Source organism: Babylonia areolata, chromosome 2 (genome assembly GCF_041734735.1).
Source record: "Babylonia areolata isolate BAREFJ2019XMU chromosome 2, ASM4173473v1, whole genome shotgun sequence".
NCBI lineage: Eukaryota > Metazoa > Mollusca > Gastropoda > Neogastropoda > Buccinidae > Babylonia > Babylonia areolata.
The window spans coordinates 26680465-26692732 of record NC_134877.1 but is presented as its reverse complement, the minus strand read 5'-3'; the positions used below and the strand labels follow the sequence as shown (position 1 = coordinate 26692732).

The window sequence follows — 12268 nt, the reverse complement described above, 5'->3', positions numbered from 1 at the left end:
GGAGGCACACTTTGCTGACTGTATGAAGGCAGATCATACACCTGGCTGAGAATTCCCTGGTGAGTAAGGGACACTGAATCTGCGGCCTGGTGATTGTTCAGAGCTGGTGTTTGTTCAAGATCCTGCGAAACGTAATTGGTCAGTTTGTGTTATTCAGTACATAACAAAAGTGATCGTTCAATTTGTATTGTTCAAGATCCTGTCAAACTTGATTGTTCAAAGTTTGCATTTGTTCAAGATCCTGTCAAACGGAAGTCAAACTAAGATGAAACATCTGGAATAAACGTGACTGAAGAAATATGTGCATGGGGGTCAGGTTGAGACAGCCTGCAGTAGGTTGAGGCAGTGCATGAAATTGCCCCGTCTCCACCTGTCCTATACGGGGGCGCTGCATTAAACCGGCATTTTCTTAAAATGACATCTGAATATGCAAAACTGCTACAAACATGAGATTAAAATATTCATGAACTTTTCGTTTGCCATAATTCACTATGTCAGAACACAATGATTTAAAGGAACGACAACTTAACTTTGCAAAACAGGGGTTTCTCACGTGTATTTCGCAACGTGCAGGCCTGTTTTCGCTTAAATTTGTGGATGGCAATGGTCGGGTTTGGAGAAGAAACGGCAGGGAAAAAAGGCCGACAGGTCCATATTGTCTTATTTCGGAACCTGCCCCATGTTACACCTTGTCCCGGTGCTCTCAAGGGCAACAGAGAAGTCAGCTGTACACGTTGTCATTGACTTCTGTCGTCAATAACAAAACCCACACACTATTTCTCCTGCCCCACCACTCCCACACATGCACGCGCGTGTACACGTGCTCAAGCGCTGATTCAAACAAGCGGACATTAATGCATGTGTGTTTGTGTACATACACTTGCATGCACACATATTTGAGTCAAAAGTACACACTACACATTAACACATACATATGCACACGCATGCACTCACAGAGGCATGCACACACACACACACACACACACACACACACACACACACACACACACACACACACACACACACATGCGCGCGCGCGCGCGTGTGTGCATGCGTGCGCAAATGCCCAGGACATCGGGTGAACGGAAAACGAGAAGCTCGTTGCCTGGATCACTTCTGGTTCTGCTGTCGCGTTTTGCTGAAGTTGTTGGCTCGCGACACAGCGGGCCAGTGTGGTGGTGAAACCACCAAAGCATGGCTGGGTAGTCTCCTCCTCAGAGCTGCCCAGCTGGAACAGCGCGATGTAATAACATTAATGTGCCTCACCCTGCTTTTATTTGTCACTCAAAGCGTGCTTGAGTTTTGTCGGCAAACCCACACACGCGCGCGCGCGTACAGAAAGGCAGTGAAGGACGTAGGCATATCTGCAGATTTTTTGCTCACATCCAGAGTGTTTGGATCATTGACATTTCCTTATGTCATGTTGACAGAGATCTAGTCTGCCAACATCCTTACGTTACAAATACTGGTAAGTGTAAATATTTGCTCTCTCTCTCTCTCTCTCTCTCTCTCTCTCTCTCTCTCTCTCTTATTGTAAATTTATTCTAAATGTCTTCATTGCCGTCAACGAATTCCCGTCGTATCGTCAGGGCATTAAATATATAAACACAGAGTTTACGAATACTATATACAGAACCATTCCTCAGCAAGTGAACATATGATTGACCTTCAGAGTTCAGATGTTTTTGCTTAGGCGCTTTTGTTCTACGGGTTTAAGTTAGTGTGTATTTTACATTGAGTTGTCGCTAAATGTACTTTTGACCTCTTTTTCGGGGCCGAGGCCTGGAGATTAAAGTTTTTGTTCTCTCTCTCTCTCTCTCTCTCTCTCTCTCTCTCTCTCTCTCTCTCTCTCTCTCTCTCAAACAGAAAATTATACGTAGCTTTTTATAGATTTTGAGAAGGCATTTGATTCAGTTTTGAGAAAATTACTATGGCCAATTTTCTGGAAAATAGTATAAACGGGAAGTTATATAAATGCTTAAGAAGCATGTATGATAGTGTTAAAGCTAGAGTAAGGTGTGGCGATAAACTTACAGAATACATCAATTGTACAAGTGGTGTAAAACAGGGAGATGTTTGTAGTCCTGTGTTATTTTCACTATTTGTTAACGAATTGGCTCTTGAAATAATTCAAAATGGTCGGCATGGTGCCAGACTGGATAATAGTCTTGTATAGCTCTTCATACTTTTGTTTGCTGATGATATTTTGTTATTATCCGAAACATTTGTTGTCCTCCAGTCTCAATTAAACAGTTTAGCCAGAGGGACTTCAAATTTGAAACTTAAAGTGAATTTCAGTAAAAGTAACATTGTGGTCTTTAGAAAAGGTGGGGTTTTTTGCTGCTTGTGAGAAATGGTATTATAATGGTACTAAGATGGGAGTTGTCAATTCATATAAATACCTTCGTATATATTTTTCAACGAAACTCAGTTTTAAGTTTGCTTGTGAAGATCTGGCATGCAGGGCTAAAAGATGTCTTCTGTCTATATTAAGTAAGTTGTATAATTTTAACAATACTTCTCTGAACATATATATAAAATTGTTTGATACTCAGGTACAGCCAGTGGCTCTCTATGGAGCTGAATTATGGGGTCTTGAATCTAGTTCATCAGTGGTTGAGAAAGTTCATTTGTTTGCATTAAAAAGATACCTTGGCTTCAACATGAAAACTCCAAACGATTTAGTGTATGGAGAACTTGGAAGATTTCCTATTTGTATCAATGCTGTTGTTCGAAGTGTAAGATATTAGTTCAGATTAGTACAAATGGATGAAAACAGATTACCGTCAAAAGCTTACAAATCGTTGTTGTTACTGGACGAAAAAGGAAAAACCAACTGGGTAACAAAAGTCCGAAATGTTCTATGTAATAATGGGTTCTTGTATGTTTGGGAATATCAGGGGGTAGGATGCATGCAAACTTGTATTAGGACATTCAGGCAAAGACTCATTGATGTTAGATGGCAACAGTGGGAAGAACACATCAATTCAAGTGATAGGTTTAGCTTTTATGGAAAATTTAAGACACTTCCCACCGTCGAACCTTATTGAATATGAATAGACATGAGAGATATGCATTGACAAAATTTAGATTGGGGATGTCGGAAATTGCTGTACATTGTTCCCGATACAGTTACGAGAAAGATTAAATATGTCCATTGTGTAAAGAAAAAAACTGAAAATGAAATCCACATTGTATTACGCCGCCACTATCTTCTCGATTTAAGAACAAAATTTATACCACACAGTTATCATGATAGGCACAACCTGTTTTCGTTACAAATGCTCTTGTCATCAAAAAATGAAAATATAATGATAATGATAAATTTATCTCTCTCTATATACAAAGCTTTGAAGAGGCGTGAGAACGCAAAAGAATTATTGGATGTTAGAGAGTAAGACAATGACGATTGATTTTTTTGTTGCTTGTTCGTTCTGTTGTTGTTTTTTTCTTGGAGTCTTAGTATTTACTTGTTCACGCAATACTTTTGTGTCCGTATGTTTTTTGTATGTTAACAATATTCATAACATTATATAAGGTAGAAAATCTTCTTTACCTTTGTTTAACCCCTTCAAATGGGGCGATGGCCTTATATTGAATAAATCGTTCGTTCGTTCGTTCGTTCTCTCTCTCTCTTTCTCTCTCTCTCTCTCAAGCTATTTCAGAGCTTGCGACAAGGGCAAAAGTAAGAACTGTACATATATTAAGATCTCTCTGGAGATTGGGGTCTGTTGAAAAAAAGATGTGTTATTTTGTATATATGTTGCTCAAGTCTTACTCGTAATCATGTACGGGTCTGAAATATGAGAATTTCGGCAGTTTGATGTTTTAGAAAGGGTTCACATATTTGCTTGTAAAAAGGTTTTGAACGTTGGATTTCAGACTTCAAATAAGATGGTCTTCGGAGATCTTGGTAGATTTCCCATCTTCATTCATTCTGCTGTAAGATGTGCCAGACAGACTTCCAGGAAAGGTATATAAAAAGTTATATTGGCAACAACAAAGTGTAGATGACGTTGACTGGTTTATTAGTGTTTGAAAATTAAAAAAATAAGAAAAATAAAAAGACACACGGACCAGTACTGTCAAACATGGACAGCAGATATTGATTTAACAGAACGGTATGATTTTTATTGTCTTTAAAAGCGAAATCTGCATAGCGTGAAAATCAGAGGATGTTTCCGACATTGTTACTCGCTGTTCATATCTCCAATTCTCATTCACAGACTTCGCTATGAAAATGATGTCAGTCCGAGTCAATTACTGTGTCCTTTATACGTAACTGAGATCGAGACGGAAGGACACGTTCTCTGGTGTGGTAGTTCAGTACTTTTAGACAAAAATGGTCCAGAAGCAGAAGCACGAGTTATGACAGCAGATGATGAAGTGACTGTATTTCAGGTTTCTCGATTTCTTGACGAAGTATTTAAAACGCACAACCAGCTTTCATCCAGATGAGTTTGTTTGTTTTGTTGTTGTTGTTTGTTTTGTTGTTGTTGGGGGGAAAGGGGTTTTGGAGAAGAGTTGAGCCATGAGCATTAATCAATGACTGTCCATACATTTGTATTTTCTACACACACACACACACACACACACACACACGTGTGTTCGCGCGCACGCACGTGCACATGCAAGCGTATGTGAGTATGTATATATATGGAGTGTGTACCGGCTATGTTCATGTACCGTGAAGGCTGGCATGTAAGTGCGAATTATGTACACACATACGTGTGAATGCTTCTAGTATCGAAATTACTGTTCTTTGATCCAACGTAGTCGTGGGGAACCGAGTTTGAAATGAACATGTAGCCTAAATGTCACTGCACCAATGCCTCTCTCTCTCTCTCTCTCTCTCTCTCTCTCTCTCTCTCAGATTTTTATTCTAATCTCATCATTACTTCTCTGTGAGCACTGCAATGATTTCACTCGAATCAGTCATGTGTAACATTCTTGCTAGGGGTGTGTACATGTAAAAATGTGCGTGTAGTGTTTTACTCGCTCTCGTTACGTAAACATATGACCTATGTTGTGTCTCTCAGACTAAGGCTGTGTTGTGCTTGTAGCCTGCATGTACCGAGTATAACTGTATTCGATGTGTATATGTCTGTGTGTTTCGTAAATCAATGGCAGCTGTGTAAGTCGGCAAATGTGCTGATATCTCCACCGTTGGAAAATAAAGATTCATTCATTCATTCACTGTCTGCATGTCTGCCTGTCTTCCCCCCCCCCCTCCCCCTCATCTCTCTCTCTCTCTCTCTCTCTCTCTCTCTCTCTCTCTCTCTCTCTCTCTCTCCCATACAGTTCTGGAATGGTAGCTGATCAATGCATCACGCTACAATCTCATGTGATATTCATTGCTGGAATGTATGTGGTAAGAACACACACACACACACACACACACACACACACACACACACACACACACACACACACACACACACACACACATACATACACACACGCACATCGAATTTCCAGTCGTGATTTGATATCTTTATTTTGTAGGTTACCGCTTGAGTGCAAGGAGTGGTGAAAGGGAACATCGCCATTGAGGAAATGCTTGACTGACTTCACTTATTGCAGAACCCTCCCCCCTCTTTTCTTCTGCAGCCAGTGTTAAAATGTGTTGCATAATGCACTGACAGATGAATGAATGGAGTTATTATGTGTTGGGTAGGCTTTTGGTTGCTACCATTTTTTCTTCAATGAAAGAACTTTGTTTTGCTTCAATATTTGCTTTCAACATTTTATTCGTTTATCATACCGGTTTGTTGTACAGTGAAAGTATGTTGACGCATTTACCTATGTCATAAGGACCTCAAGATCAATGGCACTGAAGTGTCAAAGCGTCTCTAGCTTGAAACTGCACCAGTCAGACACAGAGTAAAAAGGGGAGGAAGAGAAGCAGACAAACAGACAGCAATAAACAAATACAAAGCAGAGAGATATACACACATGCAGGAGCGCATGCGTCCCCTCTCCCCTGCACAATAGTCTGCGAACTCTACGTCTCTCCAGTCTACATTCATGATCAAACCAATCATTACAAACAACTTTTTTTTCTTTAACGATATCTGCTTTTTCATATATTCGGCTTGATGAAACATATCCAAAGATTTATTTACATAAACATGAATAAGATCTTCTGCTGCATAAACCTCTCTAGTAAAACTTCATTTGATTTCATAGATAAAGAAAAATGTTGATCATAAATAGACTTCCAACAATATTTGACAATGGACTGATTCATATCATAATCAAAATTATCATGACACTGCCTTAGAGACTGTCTTTCAATGAATAACACAAGGGGTACGTGATCAGATTCAATTCTTTCTGTTGCCTGTCGTATTATCTTCTGAAATAAGTTTCAAACAAATTTACAGATGCTATGAAATAATCAATGACACTGGTTCCTAAATCAGAAATGGATGTGAAACGACCTTCAAGTTATCTTTTTCCACAAGAATTCATAACCTTATCTTCAGAATGTCTGTTCATCACACTACAGGCATTTTTATGACACTTGTACAGTTCACCTTCATGTAAAATTTCAGGGGATATATCAGAAGTTACAGAATTCATATCTCCACATAATAACCAGTCAGCATCATCTGAAGACAACAATTTCTCCAAAGTACACTCTTCCAAAATATCAATACCATTATCAAAACCACGCACACTATACTACGGTGCATTTTCAGGAGGAACATATGTACACATAAGTGTCACAATCACTATACTGAACATATGAAAGCAAGGCTTTATGTACAAGACAAATCATTCCACTGAGCATCTCCCTTGTGTCATTTTAATAGCAGGTTTGATATACACTTTATGGCCTTTAAAACCACGAGATTCAAACGGTCTTTAAAACCACGAGATTAAAATTTTTCAACAAACATGTCTACAAAACAAATAAAATGAAACGATGAGGCATAATGAACAAAACTAGAATCACCCAATTTAGAAAACAATCCACAAATATTCCAGTGAAGAAATGAAGAGCTATTTACAGAAGACTCCAAGTTTTCCATGTTTTTATGTATGATATTGTCCCCTCCCGTCTTATTCACCCATTCACAATCTTCCTCGCATTCATTCGCACGAACAGCAATGTCGCATGTCACACCACTATGCCAAACTTACCGTTCAAGTCCCTGCTTTTAGTTGCTGATCTTGGCCACCACGTCATCCAGGTTGGGGTCTGGAGAAAGAGAGAGAGAGAGAGAGAGAGAGAGAGAGAATGAATCTTTATTTTCCAACGGTGAAGACATTAGCACTTTGGCCGACTTACACATCGTTGATCTAAGAGATACACAACACATAGGCATATAAATGTTGCTATACTTAATACATGTATAATGTACAAGTATAGCGCAGCGTCAAACTGAGAGACACAACATCGCTCACGTCTGTACGAAACGGAAGCAAGTCACACACACACACACACACACACACACACACACACACACACACACACACACACACACACACACTAACGCACACTAACACACACACACACACCAAGGGAAAAACAACAACAAAACCCTAGCATGAATGCTACACATGAATGATTCAGGTGAAATTAACACAGAAAAGTTATGATAAAATTTTAAACACAAATGTAAGAGACATAAAAAAATAGCAAATAAGGCGATGGGAAATACAGAGAAAGAAATAGAGAGAGAGAGAACGGAACGGAATGGTTTATTCACATATAGACCTCAGCCCCAAGTGAAGGGATTAATATGAACATTATGCAACTCAATAAGACAACATAAGCAAACAAGCATAAATGCAGATAACAAAACATAATTATATTCATTTCATGAAGTGACTATTTCTCTAAGTTTGAAAGCCTTATACAAAAACAAGGGAAAATCACGAACGTCCTTACTGTTGCTTGACGACATTAACAGACTTAATTTAAACAAAGAGGGATGTTTGTAATATTTTACTTTTATAAACATTTCACGAATATTTTCTAGCACTGGGCAACAAAGAACAAAATGCAATTCGTTTTCTTCAGATTCGTTACATAGAGGGCAGACTAAATCATTCGTACTAGAAATTTTGTATCTTGAGCGATGCACTGTCAGTTCTGATATTACTAATCTAAATTTCGTTGTTATAAATTTCAAATGCCTGTCCATATCTTGCAGTAGATAAGGTTTTAAATCATATGCACTACAGAAAGTTCTGTACATATCAAATCTCTCGCTGGTATGAATATGATTATTCCAAGTCTGCCATCTACAATCAAGTAGCCTTTGGCGGAAAACAGATATAAAACCATTAACACTTCCAACACCCTGTTCCATCCACACAAAACCAAATCCATATTCAAACAAACAAAGACGAACCTTAGTTACCCAGTTTTTCTTTCCCTTGATATCTAAATCATACAATATTTTATAAGCCTTAGACGGTATCCTGCTATCTTCCATGTGAACAAGTTTGATCCAGTAGCGAATACAATTCAAAACAGAGTTTATATATATAGGATATCAGTTTGTTTCACCATAAACAAAGTCATTTGGCGTTCGCATATCTACTCCTAAAAATTTCTTTAAAGCCAACAAATGAACTGATTCACAATGAAAAACAGCATTATCTAGCCACCATAGCTCAGATCCATATTGCACTATTGGTTGTATTTGGTAGTCAAAAAGCTTAAAGAATAAATTAAATGAATTATTGTTTAACATATATAATCTTTTCATTACACATATCAAAGCATTTTTTGCTTTACTTGCAAGTTCCTTGCAAGCAGCAACAAAACTTAAACGGGTTGAGAAGAGAATTCCTAAATATCTATACACATTAACAATAGGCATTGCAACACCATCATAAAACCATCGTTCTCTCACACTTAAATATCCACCTTTCCGAAATACTATTATGTTACTTTTAGACATATTTACCTTTAATTGAAGAGATGCTGTTGCACGCTGTAAACTATTTAATTGTGTTTGTAGGCCTATAACTGTTTCTGAAATCAAAATGATATCGTCTGCTAACAAACGAATGAACAATTCAAAAGCATCAAGTGGAAACACAGCACCATGCCTACCATTATTAATTACTTCTATTGCTAATTCGTTTTGAGATAAAGAAAAAAGAACTGGACTGCTTGCATCACCTTGTTTAACCCCAGAAGTACATGTTATATAATCTGTCAGTTTGGCACCACATCGGACTCTAGCTTTAACTACACCATACATACTTTTAATACACCTATACAATTTTCCTTTTATACCATTTTTTTATAAGAACTTGCCAAAGAAGATTTCTATTTATGGAGTCAAAAGCTTTTTCAAAGTCAATAAATGCTACATACAATTTATGATTGTGTGAAAATTGTTTTTGAACTAAGGCTAGCAAAGTAAACATGTGGTCGACTGTTGAATATCCCTTCTTAAACCCAGCTTGACATTCACCTGTAATATTATTTTCTTCCACCCACTCCTGTAATCTATTATTAATGATTGTTCCGAATAACTTGCTACTTCCATCAATCAAAGAAACTACTCTGTAATTGTTTGGATTATTAATGTCGCCTTTCTTGAAAATAGGTTGAATAATAGATTCAGACCAGCTATCTGGAAATATACCATTATCGAAACGTTTATTAAACATTTTAAAGAAAAACTACACAACCTGTTCGATTGCATTCTTAAATAACTCAGCAATGATACCATCAGGACCAGCCGCCTTTCGGCATTTTAATTTTCTGAAAGCAAGTAATATTTCTTCCACAGAAATTGAATGATTGATATATCCTTCTAACTCAACATCAGGAGTGTCACCATTTTGAATATTACTAACATCTTTTTCTAACAAGGCTTGAAAATGATGAAACCACATATCAACTGATATGTTATTACTAGTTTGTTTTCTCTTAAACGACACTCCTCTAACAGTATCCCAGAATTCTTTCTGATTATCAACTGTCATTACAAGTTTATCTAGCAAAGATTTATTGTATTGTTTCTTCTTTCTCTAAAGTAAGTACTTATATTCACGTCTAGCAATCACATATTCTATATTATCTTCAACCTTTAATGTACGACGACATCTTCGCAACAGTTTCTTTGTTTTCCTTTTAAAAAGTGCACATTCCTGATCAAACCAGTCATTCACTTTCTTATGCTCATTCGTGCTATAAGCCGATTGCTCGACCTCGCTGACCTCACCTATATTGACGTGTTCATGTGAGGAACTGACATCTGTGACAGGAAAACACACAAACGGTGCTTCGTTAACTTTGTTCCTCTTCTCAATAGGAGAAAAACAGTGCAGTTCGACTGGCCGGCCATTACCCTGTCTTGATTCCTGTAGTGTGTCCTGACTGCCAAGAAAGAATTTCTTGCCGTCTATAAGGAGATGGTCGTAAACCATTGTGGCTCTTTTCCCCTCATTTCTGGCCTTCTTCAGATGAGGGGAAAGTTTACGCCTAATCTCCCTCACACGGTATGAGAAGTCTTCCCCCACAAATATATTACAGCCCTGCAGTTTCTTTTTGACTTTCAGAATCTGTACTTTATCTTTGTAAAAACAACACCTCGCAATGATAGGGGAGTCAGGTCTGCCATTCAAACGGTGGACCCGGTCCAGTTCAACGTGCTGACTCATATCCAGTGCGTCAGTAAGAAGGTCCTGCACCTTTCCCTCACACTGGTCATTTGTTTCGTTTTGATCCCTGCTTATTCCATAGAAAATGAGGTTATTTCTTTTAGATCTACCCTCTAGGTCATCAGTCTTCATTTCTAATTGATTAATCCTGGACATGAGATCTGAATTGACCTTGGCTAGATCCTCATTCTCCTTTCTGAGTACCCTCACTTCCTCCCTCAAATCTTTTATGCCATCTGACAAAGTGCAATACTGCTCACTCATTTCCTTCATAGATTGTTCCATGCCAGAGACTTAAGTGTTCATTTCACAGAACTTACTGTCCAAGGACTGGAGCATGTCGAAAACATCAGCAAGGGTAGATTGCTGTGAAGAGGAAATTGTCTGCCTGCTGCTGTCGGAAGTCGTGGTTCTGTCCGTGCTGGTCCTGCGTCCGGCGCTGCCCAACCTGGTCTGCCTCAGGCCGTCCGTTTTGGATCCGGGTCCAGGGTTCTGCTCTACGTCTCCACATCTCAACAGCAAACTGCCCCAGAACAAAAGGGTGAGGAGCAGGCCAAGGGTGACACCGTGTAGTATTGTCCGCGGTGTCAACTTGCTGGGTGAAATGAGAGAGAGAGAGAGAGAGAGAGAGAGAGAGAGTACGTATATCTGCAGATTTAAAAAGAAATGCTTGAATTTAAACACACCACAAGAAGGAAATTTTTTTTTCTTTCAAGCCATTATCACGTAATCAGATCCCAATTCCTTTTGATAACTTAAGCTCTGGTCATGGGCCTGTGGTTTTTGTCATAAACGTCATGGGCCTGTGGTTTTTTGTCATAAACGTCATGGGCCTGTGGTTTTTGTTCAAGGAACTCATGCAGAGAGACACGATCACTGGGAGTCAGACTTTCTGCCCATACACAGCTCTCCTGTCACGCCCAAACGGTTCCTTCAAGCCTGTTTTGGTGGTGTCGCATAGAGGAAGGCAAAAACAACTCCGGTCAGGTGATATTGTTCACATCTGTCGCCGTGGATGATTGTCAGTGTTCACAGAAAGTGGTGATCTGTAGTCAGTTTTCCTGCAGCGTCGATCGTGACACTGGCAAGTACAATGTAACTGAGTCATTCTGTTACTGACATATGCACGGCACGCACTATTTCTTTGCTGAATTTGTGAAATGAATGGTGTGCGCTTTACAAACCAGGTAAAATGTTCGCCCTTTCCTTTGCAAAAGCTGCTGTGTGAAAGACAGGAGCAGCGTTTGTGAGATACATTCGTTGCTTTTTCGTTCTTCGTTTGTATATTGATTGATTTGTAGCTGTGTGTTGTGATTTACATGTAACGATGAGTGGGTACTGCTATTTTCATGTCGTGTGGCGTGCTGGAATGAATTCCAGAGAAGTGAAATAGAGTATATAAAAATGTTGAGATTTTCTTTTTTTTTCACATTCCATTCATGGAACACATAGCTTGGTTTGTCATTATTTTGTGTGTTCACAATCATTTTCTTGGATCTCTGTCTGACATCGCTCCATTTGATGCACAGGATCTTTTTGCAGGTATCTAGTGGCAAAGGAATTCAGTTCTACTCTAGGCTTCTCTTTAGTTGTCACGTTTCTTTTGCTGTTGAGCAATGACATCTTTAAT

The 12268-nt window shown here is 38.8% G+C and overlaps 1 protein-coding gene across 3 annotated transcripts in view; it reads left to right on the top strand.

The window, feature by feature from the left end:
- Positions 1 to 12268, top strand: part of LOC143299875 (organic cation transporter protein-like) — a 36884-nt gene that overhangs the window by 1506 nt on the left and 23110 nt on the right. For 2 of the 3 annotated variants that reach the window (XM_076613387.1, XM_076613372.1), the window contains exons 1-2: positions 1 to 1468; positions 10952 to 11179. The exon at positions 1 to 1468 is cut by the window's left edge and continues 1506 nt beyond it. In XM_076613387.1, coding sequence (XP_076469502.1) covers positions 10976 to 11179 — 204 coding nt within the window. In that variant the 5' untranslated portion in view covers positions 1 to 1468; positions 10952 to 10975. Of the gene's footprint in view, positions 1469 to 10951; positions 11180 to 11489; positions 11723 to 12268 lie in introns of those variants that run through there. The other variant, XM_076613379.1, reaches the window with a different exon arrangement.